Source organism: Mobula hypostoma, chromosome 25 (assembly GCF_963921235.1).
Source record: "Mobula hypostoma chromosome 25, sMobHyp1.1, whole genome shotgun sequence".
NCBI classification, from domain to species: domain Eukaryota; kingdom Metazoa; phylum Chordata; class Chondrichthyes; order Myliobatiformes; family Myliobatidae; genus Mobula; species Mobula hypostoma.
Genome location: NC_086121.1, coordinates 11,089,391 through 11,104,050, shown reverse-complemented (window position 1 = coordinate 11,104,050; position 14,660 = coordinate 11,089,391). Strand labels below are relative to the sequence as shown.

The following is a 14,660-nucleotide window of genomic DNA, read 5'->3' as shown; positions in this document are numbered from 1 at the left end:
TGACAGGGAATGAGGAAAGGTGCAGCTGACTCATATCGTTTCATATCACCAAATCATATCGTTTCCTAGCGGCCCGGTAGCACGTGCTTTGGTGGTTGGGGACCACTGTTTTATGTGAACCCACGACCTCTGACTCACAGAAGGTACATCCACTGTGCCAGTGTCGACTGCTGTATAAACAATGATAAATAAGCTCCCAGGTAAAAGAGAAAGCCTGATGTGATAAAGTAATAGAAACCATAGAACCTACAGCACAGAAACAGGCCTTTTGGCCCTTCTTGGCTGTGCCGAACCATTTTCTGCCTAGTCCCACTGACCTGCACACGGACCATATCCCTCCATACACCTCCCATCCATGTATCTGGACAATTTATTCTTAAATGTTAAAAAAGAACCCACATTTACCACCTCGTCTGGCAGCTCATTCCATACTCCCACCACTCTCTGTGTGAAGAAGCCCCCCCCTAATGTTCCCTTTAAACTTTTCCCCCCTCACCCTTAACCCATGTCCTCTGGTTTTTTTCTCCCTTTGCCTCAGTGGAAAAAGCCTGCTTGCATTCACTCTATCTATACCCATCATAATTTTATATACCTCTATCAAATCTCCCTCATTCTTCTATGCTCCAGGGAATAAAGTCCTAACCTATTCAACCTTTCTCTGTAACTGAGTTTCTCAAGTCCCAGCAACATCCTTGTAAACCTTCTCTGCATTCTTTCAACCTTATTTATATCCTTCCTGTAATTTGGTGACCAAAACTGAACACAATACTCCAGATTCGGCCTCACCAATGCCTTATACAACCTCATCATAACATTCCAGCTCTTATACTCAATACTTTGATTAATAAAGGCCAATGTACCAAAAGCTCTGTTTACGACCCTATCTACCTGTGACACCACTTTTAGGGAATTTTGTATCTGTATTCCCAGATCCCTCTGTTCCACTGCACTCCTCAGTGCCTTACCATTAACCCTGTATGTTCTACGTTGGTTTGTCCTTCCAACATGCAATACCTCACACTTGTCAGTATTAAACTCCATCTGCCATTTTTCAGCCCATTTTTCCAGCTGCTCCAAGTCTCTCTGCAGGCTCTGAAAACCTTCCTCACTGTCTACTACAAACTTGCTGATCCAATTTACCACATTATCATCCAGATCATTGATATAGATGACAAATAACAATGGACCCAGCACTGATCCCTGTGGCACACCACTAGTCACAGGCCTCCACTCAAAGAAGCAATCCTGCACTACCACTCTCTGGATTCTCCCATTGAGCCAATGTCTAATCCAATTTACCACCTCTCCATGTATACCTAGCGACTGAACTTTCCTAACTAACCTCCCATGCGGGACCTTGTCAAAGGCCTTACTGAAGTCCATGTAGACAATATCCACTGCCTTCCCTTCATCCACTTTCCTGGTAACCTCCTCGAAAAACTCCAATAGATTGGTCAAACATGACCTACCACGCACAAAGCCATGTTGACTCTCCCTAATAAGTCCTTGTCTATCCAAATGCTTGTAGATTCTGTCTCTTAGTACTCCCTCCAATAACTTACCTACTACCGACGTTAAATTTACTGGCCTATAATTTCCCAGATTATTTTTCGATCCTTTTTTAAACAACGGAACAACATGAGCCACTCTCCAATCCTCCGGCACCTCACCTGTAGACAGCGACATTTTAAATATTTCAGCCAGGGCCCCTGCAATTTCAACACTAGTCTCCTTCAAGGTCCGAGGGAACACCCTGTCAGGTCCCGGGAATTTATCCACTTTAACTTTCCTCAAGACAGCAAGGACCTCCTCCTTTAATGTAGACATTAAAGGACAGTTGAGTTCCTTTGTATGTGTTGTAATGTTGTAAAGTTTAGGTAACGTCATACAGTCTGGTCCAGTGGTACCCAACCACCGGGCTGCAAAGCATGTGCTACCGGGCCGCGAGGAAGCGATATGATTTGGCGATATGAAACGACATGAGTCAGCTGCACTCTTCCTCATATCCTGTCACGCACTGTTGAACTTGAACATAGGGTTGCCAACTGTCCTATATTAGCCAGAACATCCCGTATATTGGGCTAAATTGGTTTGTCCCATATGGGACCACCCTTGTCCCGTATTTCCCCCGCTAAGGTAGAGAGTTCCTATGAAACCATTCATAAGCCGAAGAAGCCATTACCATTAATTTATGTGGGAATAATTTTTGAGCTTTCCCAGACCCAAAAAATAACCTACCAAATCATACCAAATAACACATAAAACCTAAAATAACACTTAACATATAGTAAAATCAAGAATGATATGATAAATACACAGCCTATATAAAGTAGAAATAATGTATGTACAGTGTAGTTTCACTTAACAGAATCGGGAAGATTAAGCCAATTTGTAGAGAAAAAAATCAGCACGTCATATATGCGCACATCACACATGCACACACAGGTGCCCGCACAAGGCTTCATGGTCATGATAGTCTTTCTCGGAGTAAACGCAAGTGACCAAATTTGACTGCTACTTTCTTCCCTTATTTGGGAATGAGAAAGTTGGCAACCCTACTTGAACACACCACCACCCGCGCCCCCCCCCCCGGTCGGCTGGTCCGCGGTATAAAGAAGGTTGGGGACTCCTGGTCTGGTCTGTTGGGAAATGACCAAAAGCACCTAATATGTAAATAAATGGAAAGGGAAGAGAGGGATATCAGTTAAGAACTTCCAGTCCAAATGCAAACTGACAGGAGAAATGAGGAAGCTGAAGTTGTGATAACAAGTCATTCTCAATGCTGAGAGGCAGCCTAAGAAGAAAACAATTCAATAGAAAACTAGTATTTATCCCCAATTCTAATATTCCCTGAACCCAATAACCTGCTGGGCCATTTTAGAGGTGACCATATTTCTGTGGCTCTGGAGTCAAATATGTACCAGGCTGTTAATGCTGGTAAATAGTCTCATTACAGGCTTTGGTCAACAAGGTGAGAATTTATAAAAGATTCAGTCATAGAGAGCTGCCACGGTAGTGTAGTGGTTAGCCTGACACTATTACAACTTGAAGTGTCGGAGTTCAATCCCAGAGTCTTTGATAAGGAGTTTCTACTCCTCATGGAATGCATGGGCTTTCTCCAACTGCTCCGGTTTCCTCCCACAGTCCAAAGACGTGCTGGTTAGTAGGTTCATTGATTATTATAAATTGTCCTGTGATTAGGCTAGAGTTAAATTGGTGGGTTGCTGGCAGAACGGGCCAGAAGGGCCTATGCCACACTGTATCTCTAAATAAATAAATGAATAAATTTGTTGAGGGAAGATTGTACCTGAATAACTTGGTTGAATGTAGGACTACAAGACAGGAGCAGAATTAGGCCATTTGGCCCTCAAGTCTGCTCTACCATTCTATCATGGCTGATTATTTTCCCTCTCAATCCCATTCTCCTGCTTTCTTCCTATAACCTTTGACATCGAGACAAATCAAAGCCTACCAACTTCCACTTTAAATATACTCAAGAACTTGGACTCCTCAGCCAACAGTGGCAATGAATTCCATAGATTCACTACCCTCTGGCTAAAGAAATTCCTCCTCATCTCTGTTCTAAATGGATGTTCCTCTATTCTGAGCCTGTGCCCTGTGGTCCAAGACACCCCCACTATAGGAAACATCCTCCCCACACTCACTCTATCCAGGCCTATCAACATTCGACAGGTTTCAATGAGATTCCCCCTCCCCATTCTTCTAAGTTCCAATGAGTACAAGCTCAGGACCATCAAATGCTTCTCATACATTCACCCTTCCAGTCCCAGAATCATTCTTCATCCTCTAGACCCTCCGCAATGTCAGCTCATCTTCTTGTATTTAAGGGACCCAAAGCTAGTAAGAATACTCCAATATTTTGAGGAAGGAGCAAGAAGTGTCACTTTTCATATGGCATTCATTGAATTTAACAGTGATTTAGCAAAGCTTTATTGAAACACACAAGAGGAAAATGGATTCTCAGTGGATGAAAACATTCGAGATGCACAGTATTTTCCTGCAGATAAATGCATAGGGCACATCAAAAATAATGGAGTAGGAATGAAAATGGAAGCCAGTACAGTTGATTCTTGTGTTGCCATTGGAAACAGGAACAACTCAGAACCATCTCACACAGCTGGGTGACAGAGTAGAGGGGATTGGCATCACCAAGTCAGCAAGCAAGTTAACACGGATGAGAAGGCAAAGTTTACAGTGGTGACTCTTAAGACACTGTCATTTTTGACATGGGCATAAGTTGATTTGTCACTGTGTGGTGGAAACCTAATAGAAAGCAATTAACCATGGAAAGTCCATTACAAAGTATCTCAAGCTCCAATATCATAATCTCATCAATTATCAAAGTGACTGGTTCCCATATTCTACTCAATTCCTGGGGGATTGCTTGTGTCAAAGTTCTCCTAATGGCCCAAGTAACAAGTTTTGAGCTCCACGCATAACCCAATGATACAAAGATGTACATGTTAGATATCAGTTCTAATTTCCTGCTCTCTGGTGGATGATGGTGGATCATGGGACAGGAGGCCTAGGGAGAAAGAAAGGGGGAGGGGAGCCCAGAGGATGGGCAAGGAGTTATAGGAGTTAAAGTCAGAAAAATAAATAGAAAGATAGAGATAGATAAATAAATAAATAAGGGATGGGGTACAAAGGGGAGGTGGGGCATTAACGGAAGTTAGAGGTCAATGTTCATGCCATCAGGTTGGAGGCTACCCAGACGGAATATAAGGTGTTGTTCCTCCAACCTGAGTGTGGCTTCATCTTGACAGTAGAGGAAACCATGGATAGACATGTCAGAATGGGAATAGGACATGGAATTAAAATTCGTACCCCATCCCTTATGTATGTATTTATTTATTCTCTCTCTCTCTCTCTTTTTTTTCTCCCTCTGTCTACAACTCCTATAACTCCTTGCCCATCCTCTGGGCTCCCCTCCCCCTTTCTTTCTCCCTAGGCCTCCATTCCCATGATCCTCTCTCTTCTCCAGCCTCGTAACCCTTTTGCTAATCAACTTTCCAGTTCTTAGCTCCATCCCCACCCCTCCTGTCTTCTCCTATCATTTTGGATCTCCTCCTCCCCCTCCCACTTTCAAATCTCTTACTATCTCTTCTTTCAGTTGGTCCTGACGAAGGGTCCCGGCCCGAAACTTCAACTGTACCTCTTCCTATAGATGCTGCCTGGCCTGCTGAGTTCCACCAGCATTTTGTGTGTGTTGCTTGAATTTCCAGCATCTGTAGATTTCCTCGTGTTTGCGTTTTTAAAAAGGCAGGCTTAGCTGGGACCCATACGGGTGGCCATGGCTACACCTTTCGTTTTAAGGAAGTGGGAGGAGCCAAAGGAGAAACTATTAGGAATAAGGACTAATTCCACTAGATGGAGGAGAGTGGTGGTAGAAGGGAACTGGTTAGGTCTGGAATCCAAAAAGAGGCGGAGAGCTTTGAGACCTTCCCGTTGGGGGATAGAGGTATATAATATCTGCAGATTTCCTCGTGTTAACAATATTCCTGACTGGTTAACATTACATTAGTGAAAATTATTAATTGTTTCCGAAAGACAGGGAGAACATTGTGAAGTGACTTCTTGAGGTGACAAAAAACTGCAATAAATTGAGTTTTCTGGCCATGGAGTTTAAAGTACTTACACTGTCCAGTTCTTACACTCTTCAGTTGATGAATTGCTATTTGAAAATGTCCCATAAGAACACTTCTCACACACTGTATCTTTGAAACGTGTTCCTGAAAAATAAAAGAATGAATGACTATGCCAAGTATTTAACACCTCACATTTGTTCAGTTGGAACAGTAGAGATGCCAGGCAGGATAGTGGAATGCTCCTCTTGCGGGATGTGGGAAGGCAGGGAGACCTCCAGTATCCCTGACAACTACAACTGCAAGAAGAGCATTCAGCTGCAGCTTCTAACGATCTGTGTTAAGGAGTTGGAGCTGGAACTGGATGAACTCGGGATCATTCAGAATGCCAAGGGTGTGATAGTTGGGACACATAGAGAGGTCATTAGACCCAAGGTGCGGGACACAGGAAACTGGGTGACAGTCAGGAAGGGGAAAAGGGTTAAATAGCCGGTGCAGAGTACCCCTGTAGACATCCCCCTCATCAACAGGTATGTATGACACTTTGGATACTGTTGGGTGGGGGGGGGTGGGCGTGGATGACCAAGCAGAGGAAAGTCAAAGCAGTCAGGTCTCTCACACCGAGTCTGACTGTGATTCAGAGGGGAAGTGGGAAGGAGACATGAGCTGTGGCAACAGGGGATTTGTTCGTTAGGAGAACAGAATGGAGGTTCTGTGGACAATAATGACGACATGTTGCCTCCCAGATGCCAGGGTATGGGACATCTCGGATCAAGTCCTCAGCATTTTTATGTTGGAGGGTAAACAGCCCTTATGTTGGAGGGTGTGGTCCATGTAGGTACCAATGACATGTGTAAGACGAGTGACGAGGTTCTGCATAGGCAGTTTGGAGCCAAGTTAAAAGGCAGGACCTCCAGGGTTGTGACCTCAAGGTTGCTACCCATGCTACATGCTAGTGAGCCCAGAAATAGGAAGATTATACAGTTTAACATGTGCCTAAGGATTTGGTGTAGGAGGGAGGGCATGTGATATTTAGGTCATTGGGCTCTCTTCTAGGGAAGGTGGGACCTGTACAGAAGAGACAGTTTGCCCCTGAACTGGAAGAGGACTAATATCCCAGTGGGAATGTTTGCCAGTGCTGTACGGTTCGGATTAAACTAGAATTGGAACCAGACTTCCAGAACAGTTAGTAGAGTGGTTTTGGAGACAGATGTTGCTAACACCTCAGACAAAGTCAGGAATCGAAAGGTTGAGAATGGTGCGACTAATCTCCTAAACTTCGTATATTTCAATGTGAGAAGTACCGAAGGAAAGGCAGATGAGCTCAGGGCATGGATCAACACCTGGAATTTTGATATTGTAGCCATTAGTGAGACTTGGTTGCAGGAGGGGCAGGTCTGGCAGCTCAATATTCTGGAGTTCGATTGTTTTAGATGTGACAGAGCAGAAGGAATTGAAGGAGCAGGGGTGGTGTTACTGGTCAAGGAAAATGTCACAGCAGTGCTCAGTCAGGACAGACAGGAAAACTCGTCTAGTGAGGTGTTATGAGTGGAACTGAGAAATAAGAAAGGTATGACCATGTCAGTGGGGCTATATTACAGACCACCCAACAGTCCAAAGGATTTACAGACAGATCGCAGACTGTTGCGAGAAACATAAGGTTGTTATAGTAGGTGATTTTAACTTTCCGCATATTGACTGGGACTCCCATACTAAATGAGATACAGTTTGTCTAATGTGTTCAAGAAAGTATCCTTAATCAGTATGTAAAAGTCCCAGTGAGAGGGTGTGTGATATTGATCTGCTATTAGGGAATGAGACAGGGCAGCTGACAGAAGTTTGTGTAGGGGAACACTTTACACCTCGTGATCACGATACCATTAGTTTCAAAGTAAATATGCAAGGAGATAGGTCTAGTCTGCAGGTTGAGATTCTAAATTGGAGAAAGGCCAATTTTGATGGTATCAGAAAGGATCTGGCAAAAGTGTACTTGTTAAGAGGGAGGCCTTCAAAAGTGAAATTTTGAGAGTACAGAGCTTGTATATGCTTGTCAGAATAAAAGGTATATATAACAAATGTAGGGAACCTTGGTTTTCAAGAGATACTAAGGCCCTGGTTAAGAAGACAATGGAGGTGCATAGCAGCTTTAGGCAGGTAGAAACAAATGGGTGGTATGGAATATAAGAAATGCAAGAGAACACTTTAAAGGTAATCAGGAGGGCTAAAAGAAGACATGGGGTTTTCCTAGTAGACAAATTGAAAGAGAATTATAAGGGATTCTACAGCTATGTTAAGAGCAAAAGGATTGCAAAGGACAAAGTTGGTTCTCTGGAAGATCAGAATGGTAATCGATGCATGGAGCCAAAAGAGATGGGGGAGAGCTTCAATAATTTTTTTGTATCTGTATTTACCCCAGAGATGGACACAAGAGTCTATAGAAGTGAGGCAAAGCGGCATCATCTCCATGGACACTGTGTAGAATACAGAGGAAAAAGAGTTTGCTTCCTGAGGCAAATTCGGGTGGATAAATCCCCAGGGCCTGACAAGGTATTCCCTTGGAGCCTGCGGGAGGTAAGTACAGAAATTGCCGAGCCCTAGCAGAGCTATATAAATCGTCCTTAGTGACAGGTGATGTACCAGAGAATTGGAGGATAGCCAACATTGTTCCGCTATTTAGAAAAGGCTCTAAACAGAAACCAGAAAATGATAGGCTGGTGAGCCTGACATCAGTAGTAGGAAAGTTATTGGAAGGTATTCTTAGGGACCAGATATACAAGTATTTGGATATACATGGACTGATTAATGATAGTTAGCATGGCTTCATATGTGGTAGGTCATGTTTAACCAATCTTAGACAGTTTTCAAGGAAGTAACTAGGAAAGTTGATGAAGACAAGGCAGTGATTGTTGTCCCCATGGACTTCAGCAGGCCATTTAGACAAGGTCCCACACGAGAGGTTGGTCAAGGAGGTTCAGTTGTTCGGCATTCAAGATGAAGTAGTAGCTTGGATTAGACATTGGCTTTGTGGGAGAAGCCAGAGAGTGGTACTAGATGGTTGCCTCTCTGACTGGAGGCCCGTGGCTAGTGGAGAGGTGTGCAGATCAGTGCTGGGTCCGTTGTTGCTTGCCATTAGATGAACAACCTGGATGATAATGTGGTTAACTGGATCAGCAACAAGACTTTGGTAGGTCCAACCAGAGTAGGTCTTACACAGTGAACAGTAGGGTACTGAGGAGTATGGTAGAACAGTGGGACCTGGTAATACAGAATCAGAATCAGGTTTATTATCACTGGCATGTGTCATGAAATTTATTAACCTAACAGCAGTATAGTGCAATACATGATAATATGGAAAGAAAAATCAATAAATAAATAAATTACAGTAAGTTTATCTGTGTACAAACTTACTGTATGATTCCTCTATTGGGGAGTGATTGCCAAAAATACAAATGTCCCAGATACACCCATGGTAGATAATGGTTAGTAAAATGTTCGGGGCAGTTTGGAGTTTCAATTCCAATGCACCTGCCGTACATTGAAAATGTCAATCTCAGCGAAGAATCCACTTCACTGAGTTGTTCTTACCATATTTGGTGCCAGTTTGGCTAACCTGCTTTGACCTTCCAACAGAATATCAGTCCCACTGGACAACACTTAGCAATGGCACTCACAACCTACCTTTCTCTTGAACTCCTAAGCCCGCTGGGCATGCTGTGTGCTTTTTGGCCCTCAGACAGTTTTCAGTACAATAATACCCTGTCATGGGCTCACATCCTGTATCGTGAGTGTAATTACATGATTGTTCAATTTGAAGTCCCAGCTCTGTAAACAGAAAACATATGAGGTTGAATTAATATGAAGTGCTTTCTATTTCAACTCCAGCATTTGAATAGATCTTTTACCTCTCTTGCACTCCCCAAATCTATCATTCTGTCTTAAAAATGCTCAGCAGCTGAATGAAAATAAAGCAAGGCAGACGACTATCACATTGCTTCATAAGGCATAAGGCCATTCATCCCATCGAGTCTGCTCTCCATTCTATCATGGTTGATGTCAGAATCAGATTTAATATCACTGATATGTTGTTTTGCAGTAGCAGTATTTTGCAATATGGAATAATTTTTTAAAACTATCAATTACGATAAGAAATACATGTATAATTAAATTAAGTCAGTAGCTCAAAAAGAGAGCAAAGGAATAGTTTGGTGATGTCTGTTGCCCATTCAGAAATCCAATGGAAGAGGGAAAGAAGCTGTTCCTGAAACATTGAATGTGTGACTTCTGGCTCCTGTACCTTCAGTACCAGCAGGGCAGAGGTACAGGAGCCTGAAAACATGCACTCAACAATTTAGGAATTTCTCCTCCACGTTCAGATTGCTGAACAGCCTAGGGACTCATGAACACTACCTCGTTATTCATTTTTTGGGCTCTATACATTCATTTTTGTAATTTATAGGCTTTATGCCTTGCACGGTACTACTGCCGTAAAACAAATTTTACATCATACCTCAGCGAAGACAGGTCAGATTCTAACCTTTGGAACAATGATGTACAGAGAGACCTTGAAAATGGTGACACAGCTGGACGTGGACAAGGCAGTGAAAAGGGCATTTGATTTGCTTGTATTCATTAGTTTTAAACACTTGAGTTTCAGAGTTGGGACATTACCATGAGCAGTTTTTATAACAATGCTAGAGGAAAGGGGCCAACATAGCGGCCCACAATGCACTACCCTGAACCATACTGTTCTGCCTTTACGGGCACTGCTTGTTTTGTATGTAGTTCATTTTGTAGAAACATCACTTCCTGTTCATGAGCTTTTTTTTTAAACATCACTTCCTGCGCGGGTTAATTTGGCTTTCGACTTGGAGCAAACAAAATAGAAAGCATCTATTTCCATCCACTCTTTATTTGCCCTTGAAACAGCAATATTTGCGGGTCTTAGGCTTTAATATCAGTAAACGTTTAGTGGATATACTTTGAAGAAAGTATTATATTTATTGTTCATCACTATTAAGCTATCTTTATTCCTCAAGTTCACTCTGGTCCACAGCAGAGAATGCTGTATGCGCGTATTACCTCGCTTAACCCCGATCGTAAGAATAATTGATAATATTAGTATATTTAGGCGCACAATGATTCTGTACTGAATCTAATACAGTCGGCCCTCCTTATCCGTGAGTTCCGCATGCGCAAATTCAACCAACCGCGAATCGAGAAAACACGGAAGTGCTCTTCCAGCACCTGTTCGAGCATTATTCACCTCGCGTCTTGTTCGTGCGCTACTTTGTTCCTGTAAAAAAATGGCTCCTAAAAAGCAATTAGGTGGTCAAAGCAATTCCTCAAAGGCTAAGAGGGAGCGTAAAGTGCTATCTCTTGCTGAGAAAGTAGAAATATTAGATCTTTTGAAAAGTGGCATGTCGCATTCCAAAGTGGGCCATAAGGTCGAATCGAGTATTGGCACAATAAAGCAGAAAGAAGCTGAAATTCATAGAAGTGTAAGTGCTGCCCCTACAACGGCAAAAATGGTCTCTCTGGTTCATGATAAAGTGCTTGCAAAGACTGAGAAAGCATTAAGTGTGTGGCTAATGGACATGTCACAGAAGTATATCCCTGTCGATGGCCAAATTATACGTGAGAAAGCTCTTAGTCTCTATGAGCACTACTGTGATGGGGTTGATGAGAGCGAGAGAAAAGAGTTTAAGGCTAGTAAGGGATGGCTGGCTGGCTACGTAAAGCGCTACAGCCTCAAGAACATAAAGATCATGGGAGAATCAGCATCTAATGCCGAGGCCGCAGCAGCGTTCCCAGAGGAGCTGAAGAAACTCATAGAAGAGAAAGGCTACCTTCCAGAGCAAGTCTTCAATTGTGATGAAATGGGCTTGTTCTGCAAGAAGATGCCCAATCATACCTACATCCGTAAGAGTGCCCAGCAGGCCCCGGGGTTCAAAGCATGGAAAGATTACCTTACTCTGGTGCTGTGTGGCAACGCAGCCAGTCACATGATCAAGCCAGGACTCCTCTACCGAGCAAACAATCCCCGGGCCCTTAAGAACAAAAACAAAAATTGCCTACCCATGTTCTGGCAACACAACAAGAAGGCTTGGGTGACAGTGATCTTGTTCTTGGAATGGTTCCACCAGTGCTTCATTCCTGAAGTCAAGAAATACCTCGAAGAGAACGGGCTACCATTCAAGGTCCTCATAATTGACAATGCTCCCGGCCACCCCCAATCTCTCTGCTTCGCCGACGATAACGTGGAAGTGAATTTCCTGCCTCCTAACACTACATCACTGCTGCAGCCACTTGATCAAGGCATCATCAAGTGCATTAAGGCGATTTACACCCGTCTCACCTTTGGGAGGATTCGTGCTGCCCTTGATGCTAACCCTGACTGCAGCATCATGAATTTGTGGAAGAAATTCACAATTGCAGATGCAATTGTGCTTATTGCAGAGGCTGTACACACCGTAAAGCCTGAGACAGTCAATGCATGTCGGAACCCACTATGGAGTGAGATAGTCATTGATTTCAGGGGCTTCCCCACTATTGACGCAGAAGTCAGGGATATCTTGAATGCTGCAAGGGAAGTTGATGGGGAAGGCTTCTCTGACATGATCGAGGACGACATCCAGGAGCGCATAAAAGAGCATAGAGAAACCCCTTACCAACGAGGAACTTGAAGATTTGCTGAAATCCTCTACAGAAGATGATGATGATGAAGACTTAGAGGAGGCAGAGCCATCAATTTGGACACTTGAAAAATTTGCAGCAGTTTTTCAACAGGCACAAGTGTTAAAGGATATGATCCACAACTATGATCCTTTGATGGAATGAAGCCTCCGTGTCACCCAAGGGATAACAACATGCCTACAACCACTGCAAGATTTGTTTGATGATGCAGAGAAAAAGAAGAGACAGCTTCCTACTACAATGTTTCTGACTAAAGCATCTGCAATTCTGAAGTCTCGACGTTCAACGCCTGAAGGTCCTCAGCCCTCAACCTCCACAGTTCCTGACTTTAGTATTACTGAGTCTCCTCCAAAGCATCCTTATTCCATAAACAAGACAGTGTAACAACTACTGTACCGGTATTACAAGTTTTACTCGTTGTTTGATCATTGTTTGCCTCACGTCTCATTCGTTCACTGCTTGTGCTTTTAGCGGGAGGAACATGTACTTTTTTTCTTGTCAATAAGACAATGTAACAACTATTTACATTGCATTTCCATTGTATTAGGTGTCATAAATTCTGTAATCTCAAGATGATTAAAAGTTTTACTCGTTGTTTGATCATTGTTCGCCTCGCGTCGCGTTCATTCGCTGCTTGTGTTGTGAGTAAGAGGAACATGTACAGTAGTTTTTTCCCTTGTTAATATTCCCTAAACATTACAGTATAACAACTATTTACATTGTATTAGGTATTATAAGTAATCTAGAGATGATTTAAAGTATATGGGAGGATGTGCGTAGGTTATGTGCAAATACTACGCCATTTTATATAAGGCACTTGAGCATCCGTGAATTTTGGTATCTGCGGGGGGTGGGGGAGGGGTCCCAGGACCAATCCCTCGTGGATAGGGAGGGCCAACTATACACTTTACTTAACTTTCTGCAGTTTCACAAAGTTTTCTCTTAAGAAACCCTGAAGAAAAGTTCCAGCTCAGGTGATTCTTGAAAAGAGCCCAGCTTTGTACACAACGCACTGTGAGGGCAGTTGTTATATGTCTTTGGAATGTGGGAGGAAACTGAAGCATCTGTACGAAACCCATGTCGCAACAGAGAGAACGTACAAACTCTTCCAGACAGCGGCAGGAATCAAACACCAATCTTACAGCTAGCGCTCTGTAAAGTGTTACACTAACTGCTACATTACTCTGTCACTCAATCTGAACCCAGTGAGTTACGGTCTATCAGGGGACTCTATTCTCAATCCTAGAATGCAGATTTTAGATTCCCAATTCCTGGAACCCAGAATTCCTAATTACTATCCTGTTCTCTGAACTCTGATTGTTGCCTAGTCCCTACTCTCCAATCCCAAATTCCTGATCACTGGCCTAAATCCAGAATTCCCACTCCCTGTCTCCTGCCTAGAATTCTCAATCTCCATCCTAGGTCCTGAATTCCAAGTATCTACACTCAGTGGCCACTTCATTAGGAATCCCCTTTACCTAATAAAGTGATCACTGAGTGTATGTTCGTTTGTTTTCCGCTGCTGAGGCAAATCCACTTCAAGGGTCGACTTGCTGAGATGCTCTTCTGTACACCACTGCTGTAACATGCAGTGATTTGAGTTACTCTCACCTTCCTGTCTTTGTGAACCAGTCTGGCCATTTTCCTCAGACCTCTCTCATTAGCAAGGCATTTTTGCCCACAGAACTTCTGCTCACTGGATGTTTTTGTTTATCACTCTGTTCTCTAAACTCTAGAGAGTGTTGTGTGTGAAAATCACAGATCAGCAATTTCTTTGATACTCAAACCACCCTGTCTGGCACCAACAATCACTCCATGGTGCAAGTCACTTAGATTACACTTCTTCTCCATTCTGATGTTTAGTCTGAACAATAACTGAACCTCTTGACCATCTCTGCATGCTTTCATGCACTGAGTTGCCTCCACATGATTGGTTGATTTGATATTTGCATTAACAGCAGGTGCACAAGTTTACCTAATAAACTGCCTGGTGAGTGTAAATTCTCAATCCATACCTTGATCACATGATTTACACTTGAAACATTTCTCCGAACCAGTGTTACGTTCAGAGTATTCTCCATCTGGGCATCGTTCACACTCTGTGCTGGTCTGACGAGTGCAGTGTTGAGATACTCTCGAGCCTGCAACAAGACAAGGTGTGCATGGGAAAAGGCAGGCATGGGATTACAAAGCAATCAGGTAACCAGTTACAATGCAGCTCATTTCAAACAAAACCTCACCTGAGAAATGGTATTGTTACTAAACAAATAACAATAACTCAGGATCATTATGATACACAACAGGGTTTGTGTTAGCAAATTGGTATTACGGTCTTTCTTTAATAAAGTACTTGGTTACATT

The 14,660-nt window shown here is 43.0% G+C and overlaps 1 protein-coding gene across 1 annotated transcript in view; it reads right to left on the bottom strand.

Annotated features, from left to right (window-relative positions):
• Nucleotides 1–14,660, bottom strand: part of LOC134337847 (tumor necrosis factor receptor superfamily member 5-like) — a 59,287-nt gene that overhangs the window by 9,323 nt on the left and 35,304 nt on the right. Inside the window, exons 4-6 of the mRNA XM_063033152.1 lie at nt 14,315–14,440; nt 9,285–9,428; nt 5,660–5,753 (exon numbers count right to left, since the gene is read on the bottom strand). Of these exons, the coding sequence (XP_062889222.1) occupies nt 5,660–5,753; nt 9,285–9,428; nt 14,315–14,440 (364 nt within the window). The remainder of the gene's footprint in view (nt 1–5,659; nt 5,754–9,284; nt 9,429–14,314; nt 14,441–14,660) is intronic.